This window comes from Vicia villosa, unplaced genomic scaffold (genome assembly GCF_029867415.1).
Source record: "Vicia villosa cultivar HV-30 ecotype Madison, WI unplaced genomic scaffold, Vvil1.0 ctg.002171F_1_1, whole genome shotgun sequence".
Taxonomy (NCBI): domain Eukaryota; kingdom Viridiplantae; phylum Streptophyta; class Magnoliopsida; order Fabales; family Fabaceae; genus Vicia; species Vicia villosa.
The window spans coordinates 20,242-27,254 of NW_026705859.1; the positions used below are offsets into that span (position 1 = coordinate 20,242).

Consider the following 7,013-nt stretch of genomic DNA (forward strand, 5'->3'; position numbering starts at 1 on the left):
TTCTAGCTCCTTCACGTGCTTATGAAAGGTTTCTAAATTCATCTCTTCCAACATCTTTTGTGTCAAAATCAAGGCATTATTTTAAATCATAAAGACAAAACCAAAAAAAGCCAAAATTGTTTTGTTCGCTTTAAAGTAGTATTCATCTAAGCCTTTTATCATTTTTATAGAAAAATGGAGGAAAAATATTATTATTATTATTATTATTATTATTATTATTATTATTATTATTATTATTATTATTATTATTATTATTATTATTATTAATGAGGATAATACTTATAATTTTGGATTTTTGTTATTGAACTTTTATATTTTTAATTTTTATATTTTTTAATTAGTAATTTAGTCTTAGTATGTTTTACTTGATATTCTCTTTTAACATTTTCATTTTGATAAGGTAATGTTATTTATATCATTAACACTCTAGTTTCGTTGCCCAAGGAGAGATAACGGCAATACAGGTGTAATTGGGGAACATTGTGGACTCACACATAAAGAATATTATTAAAATAATAATGTAAGTGTGAGTAAGTGAAGAAATAGTCTCATATTGGATAGGAATGAGGTGACTTGAACAGTTATAAATAGGAGAACTCATTCACCTATCACCCTAAAGTTTTTGATGAATAAGTGGTGTGTTTCAACAAATGTATTTAATCCTACACTATGTATCAATGTTCCCTAGTGAAAAACTCCTCTAACAAACATAACTCATATTTATGGAGATTCACTTGAACCCGTCTCATATTTGACGGAGAAAGCCTGCTTTGATTGAATTTGCGATTATAAAATATGAGATGGATCAAATAATCAAGACACTAGTAACCACTCCGACCCTATCTTGTTTATTTTATTATTTAGTTTGAATAATTTATGATATTAAATAAGTGGTCAATGTTTTGATATTTTTATTTGTATTTATTATTTAAAATGTATGTAAGAAATTTTTTGAGATTGTTTTATTTTAATATTTATAATGTAATTTACTGTTGAAAAATTTTCTTTTAAAGAAAATTGATTTCAGTTATGGATGGTGGCGGGAAGGGGATACTATAACCTAATCTGAATATGTTTGGGACAAGTTTGAGTTTTAATTTTTCATCCCTATTGACATTTGGAGCGGAGAATGAAGATTGTTTAGAAATTTTAATTTCAGTTTGGGAGGTTAAAAACTGTCTATGACCCTGTTTTCATATCTAGTCTCCTTTGTCACTATTTTATTGTTAATTTTTCAAATATTAAAAATATATTTTGTTTTTTATTACATATTATTGGAATCACACTAAAATAATGAAGAATTCCGAATCAATTTTAATGAACAAGAATCAATCAATTGGTCAATTTCATCTCTTGTTCTTCACTCGTCACATAAGTGAATCAATCAATCTTGATTGCAAGATAATTTTGCTCCACAATCCATAATTGGAAAATCATATGCTTTGAAAAGGTCATTTATACCCTTGCTTTTCCTGCTGCCACAGTTGCCCTTTTGGGATAAATCTTGTCCAATTAATACTTTTGCAACTAATTACAATTTAGCTATAAAAACTTCTGGAAATTATGTGTTGATTAATTACAAATACAATTCAACTTTAGCCAGATTTTAACCATAAGAGATCTATTATGAAATTTTATTTAATTACAATTTAACTAAAAAAATTTCAAGGTCATCTGTCTTAATTCATTTTACACACCCTTAAAAATAATCCAGCCGGTAAAATTTATATGTTTGTAAAAGAAAACGGCGAAAAAACAAATTTTTATATTTATATTTTCTTGTTTTATAGTTGGACTGAAAAGTAAACAGATTCTTAATTCCAAACGTGTGACTTAAGTCTTATACTTAAGAACTAGTTGCAGGACAACTTTTTCTTCTTTTGCTTAATTTAAAAATTTACTAAATTCACAACAAAAGAAATAATTAACTAAGTCTGCATTTAGTCCTGCACTTGTTTATAGTGTGTGAACTAGAGAACGGCATTTCATTAGACATAACATGTTAAGATAAGTTTTATTACTTACAACATCATTAGCCTTGTACATTATTAGGATCCAATATATTAGAGATGGCAAAATACCAAGGAAAATAGTACTAGTTAAGAACTCTCTCCAAGGCATGCCACATCATTGATGGTTACTTTATTGCAGAAATAATGTTACATTTTAATTATTACAGTACAATTTAGGGACTTTCAACCTCCAATTCATAATATGGAGACTCATCCAATGCTTGAATTGTCCCATCCACACTACAAACTTGTATTATAAATTTGAGGCTAGAACTTTCTGAAGGAACTTCAAGATCAGATACATAAAAGCAGTTTACTTGTGCTACTCCAAGGTACTCCTCCTTCACAGACTTTGAAGTTCTACTTGGATTATCACCTGCTTGTTTTGATGATTTCACCACATAGATGTTGTACTTCAGAGAGAGATAATTCTTTCCATCTTTTAGTGTCCATGAAAGTTTAATGCTAAGCGTCTTAGAACCGTCGGAGCCTGATGTCCATTTTATAAATTTACCGTCGACTAGCCAAGAAGAAGAAACGGGAAAATCTGGCTTGTAGTCGGAACTCTTGACTGTGATGTGACCAAGAAGTGCATAATAGTCTGATAATGAGGAATCTGATCGGTAGCACACTGCATAGATTTCGGTTAAAGTGTATCCATTCATTTCAATTTCACTTTCGTTTATAACCCATCCAGACGAAACCTCCTTTTGTTCGCGTGTTGTGATTACTTTGTCGAATTTATTTGAGAACTTATTCACTTCCTGGGATGTGAGAAGCGCGGAAACTGTTTCGTCTTTGTTTGAAGTGAACACGAGTTTAAGTCCTAACGAAGAATTGCCATTAGATTTTACCTGCATCAATTATGCAGTTATTCGCGTGAGAAAATTGGGTGTTCCGATAGGAATACTGCGTCTGTAATAATTTCAATGAACTTAAAGAATGTTGCATTAGCATTTGGCAGCTATTCCAGATTATATGAGTATGACGGCATTTTTTTAGTAGATTGATGTGTGGTTGTTTCATCGAATAAGATAAAGAAGTTATAACTTACTGAATAAGTAAAGTGGATAGGCAACTCGGTCAAAAGAAACTCTCCTTGAAGGATTTTCGTCTCAAAATAAGTTTGCTTATCAAGAGATCCTTTGAATGTAAGGTTCCCCCCTCCACTATATGATACTTCTTTCAAGCTGCAATTTGCAAGCAAGACAACATAAAATCTTCCGAATTCAATATGTCGTATATACATTCTGTTCTGTTTTCAGCTACAAGAACGTCTTAAAATATTAGATTTGAGTCATCGCTTACTCTACAGTAACTTGAATAGGATTTCTAGTATCAGCAAGCGGAAGGAGTGGCTGCAAGCAAATAACTAAGTTAGATTACAACACAAAAAAGCTCTTAAATTGGTTAACTAAGAATTCAAATAAAGGGTGAATATAATTTTTAATTGGTAATAAATAATTGAGTTAACAACAATGATTAATAGGTGCAATGATGCATACCTGAAAGCCTTGGCAAGAAATGTTGCACCACGAAGCATCTGATACGTTGTTTCCATCAACTGAAATGTGATAACCGCGTCCCTGAAGTAACAAAGATAGGATACATTTGAAAGACGGGATACAAGAGTATTTGATCAAAAAAGTTAGATGGCTTTGCAATTGTTAACCTGATCAAAATTCGTATGTAACGGTAGTGGTCCAGAATAATTTGGCAGTACTCCCCAAGATTTCTCCACGAGACCCCACCAACTGAAATATCGAATGCATGGCAATGATGCTAATATATTATTCTACACCAAATTAGTTAAGCTTATCATAGCAAAATTGTAATATGGTATCGCAAAATAGATAGCTCAATTACCTATTCTGAGCAGTCTCAAAATCTGGTGGTTGCTTTGTTTCGTAGACCCATCCGGGAGCAAATATTGCGGCAGAGACTTCATTTTTTCTTATTACATCAAGAGCAACATTTGCCTGAGACATTCATAACAGATTAAAGAAATCATTAGAAAAAACAAGCATTACAATAATTACCAAAATAGGGAAATTAACAATCTAACGCTGAAATAGCAGACATATAACACTATTGCCAATACAGTAAAAATATATGTACATCGCAGACAACATACATTCCACTGTCCACCGCCATATGTGTTCCTTCCAAATACATCAATTCCCATGTAAACGTCGAACTTCCGATCACCAGCCACATCAGCAGAGAGCTTTGGATAGCTTTCCTATATGATTACATAACAAAACTAAATAAGGAAAATGACAAATGATTAAGCATCATCATTGAGGAAGGAAGATAAGCAATACCTTCCATGTATAGTTCACAAATATTCCATCACATATATCAAAGAACGGCTTATTATATCCGTTTAGTTGATCTTGCCAATTCAGTTCACCATCAATTGTAACACTGTCATACCACACCACTAATGATCCAGGCAATGAGGAATGCATTGTTAATGACAAATGGTCAACAAACTCTTTCAAATTAGGAATTTGCTTGGGATCCAACTTTACCTCCATATTTATCTGCAATTAAACATAACGAATACAAATAGTTAACAAAAAATCTCACAAACATGTTGCTGCAAAGTAATAGAACGATAGTTACGTAATTAGATAATAGAAAATTAAAATACACATGAATAGAAACTCTAAGTAAGCAAAGAGAGATAACAGGCGAATTACTTACTAGCCACCCGTCGAAGCCTAAACGAACAGCAAGCTCTGTGAGACGTTCTGCATACATTTGTGCAGACTCCTTTGTTGAAAGGAGCACATCACAGGTAGCCTTTCCTTCTTCCCATTCGGTGATGAAAGTGCCCAACACCTGAAATATTAAAGAATCAAGAACAACTCAAGAATAATCCATCTGTTTAGATTCAAGCATGATCGATGAATATCTTCAGAAACATCTCCAAGTGAGAAACAAATTCAGTATGTATGGTTCTGCGGTAAAGATAATTAATTTTGAGTGAATTGATTCTGTAAAAGTGAATGTTGTCAAAAGTGAGTTGAAAGTAAAGTGATTAATGTTTGGATAAATTTCTGCAAAATGATTAGAATAGTAAATTTAAGTGTAAAAATCACTTTAAGCTACAAATTCTTAGCATATTTGGTTTGACTTTTGGACGAGCCAAAAGCAATTTTAAAGGTCTAAAATTGATTCTGGAGTGATTTTGAGGTGTGTGGTTCTTCTAAAGTAGAATTGATTCTACTTGAGGCTAAAATTTGAGGCTTCTAAGTTTAAACATGATTTTTATGGTTGTTCAACTCAATTTTCCATGAATGTATCCAAACATAAATCAATTCTACTAAACTCAATTCTGTTAATCAATTATGTTCGCTGTCAATCCAAACGCACAACCTAGAATCAATTCTGGAAAGCAGCATCAATTCTACTCGAGATCAATCAAATATGTCAAAATCAATTCTACACATCTCAAACTCCATGAACCCGAATTCCCAAAAAAGAATCAGAAAAATATATTTCACATTTCACAAATGATCTCATATCAAAATCCAGTAGCTTCAACATCACAAGTGGTTCATATCAAAAAGTAAAATCAGAAAATTCAAACTCAAATCAATTAACATTGAAACAAATGAGCTGAGCTCTATAACCATAACCAGCTCAACCAAGTTCAAAAAAGCAAGTACCTTGACACCATGACGATGAGCAGTGTTAACCCAACAAGGAGGAGGAAGAGTAACCAACGAATGAGAAAAGTAAACAAAAACATCAATCAAATGCCAATGCCAAATAGCATAAGCATCAGGATTATCACCACCCTGAATCCATTTATCATCGGAGTAACCACCAGCCATATCATGACAAACCAACAACCTACGCCTATTGGGAAGCTTGGAAGAAGAAATGGGAACTGAAGAGATGTTAAAAGGGTAGTGAAAGGAATCGAAGTAAGAGCGAGATTGAAGGTCTTGGAGGGTTTTGATTGGGTAGGAAATGGGAACGGAGGGTTGGTTGGGATCGAAAGGTGGAGGGTCGGGAGAAGAAGAAGAGGGTTGTGTTTGAGACATGATTAGGTTTTGAGTTGTTTTGGAAATGAGACGTAGGATGTTTCGGACTTTGATTAAGAATTGGCGGTTTATATAAGGTTCGAGATGCCGAGGATTCATTTTTTATCTTTCTTTTCACATGTTTATGTTTACTTCTACACTCTACAAACGTTTTACATACTACAAGTACATACTCATTTGTTTTTTTGTTTTTGTATTTTTATATTGAATGAATAGCATTTTTTTCTCGGGTAAAGCAAGTCAACTCAAATAATTGAGATTCATTCACAAAATATCTCAATCCACCCTTAATCTCTTAGTCACGTAACGAAATTTCAATTATGTCATTTGTTTTCGTAGAGACACATCTGAAAGCCCCTTTCAACGGAAGCATTAAAAGAGATAGTGAATGTAGAAAAAAATTCAAAATATTACAGTTCAGTAAATCTTTCATAGATGTGTCTACGGAACTTGTAAAAAACAAAGTGTTATGTAGATGTACCTACGGAACATTCTGTTATATTTTAAATCAGTGTTATTTTACTCCAAAGCTTCAATATCTTTAACATTAAAATATAGTACATGAAAGTAGTGTAATGTAATGGCAATGGTATATAGCACACATAAATAATACGTCGTATAAATCATCCAAATAGTGTCATACATAATTAAAAAAGTACATAAATGTAATCAAAATACAGACATCTCTATTGTGTGAGCCGGATAACATCCTCCTCCTATACCCTGCCTCTACCTCTGCATCCACGTCCTCTACTGGCTACTCTGCCTCTACCGTTAAGTGTCCCACATGTTCGGGCACGATGTCGACAATACAAAAATACCTCATATGTCGCCCCCATGATACCATCCAATACACGCTTGTGATCAGACTCCTAAAGGAAGAAATCATCGGTAATGTCTTCCTGCGCCATATCAAGTATCTCGCGACAGCGAGGAAGAACAT

General features: G+C 32.9%; 1 protein-coding gene across 1 annotated transcript; it reads right to left on the reverse strand.

Moving 5' to 3' along the window:
* Positions 1-2,002: 2,002 nt before the first annotated feature.
* LOC131638111 (cytosolic endo-beta-N-acetylglucosaminidase 1-like) lies at positions 2,003-6,188 on the reverse strand. The gene is made up of 10 exons (XM_058908659.1): positions 5,690-6,188; positions 4,722-4,859; positions 4,337-4,558; positions 4,147-4,254; positions 3,879-3,991; positions 3,685-3,766; positions 3,518-3,598; positions 3,321-3,370; positions 3,067-3,202; positions 2,003-2,866 (listed from the first exon to the last, which is right to left on the reverse strand). Exons 1-10 carry the CDS (start codon positions 6,167-6,169, stop codon positions 2,186-2,188), a joined length of 2,091 nt encoding a protein of 696 aa, XP_058764642.1. The 5' UTR covers positions 6,170-6,188; the 3' UTR covers positions 2,003-2,185.
* Positions 6,189-7,013: the final 825 nt, after the last annotated feature.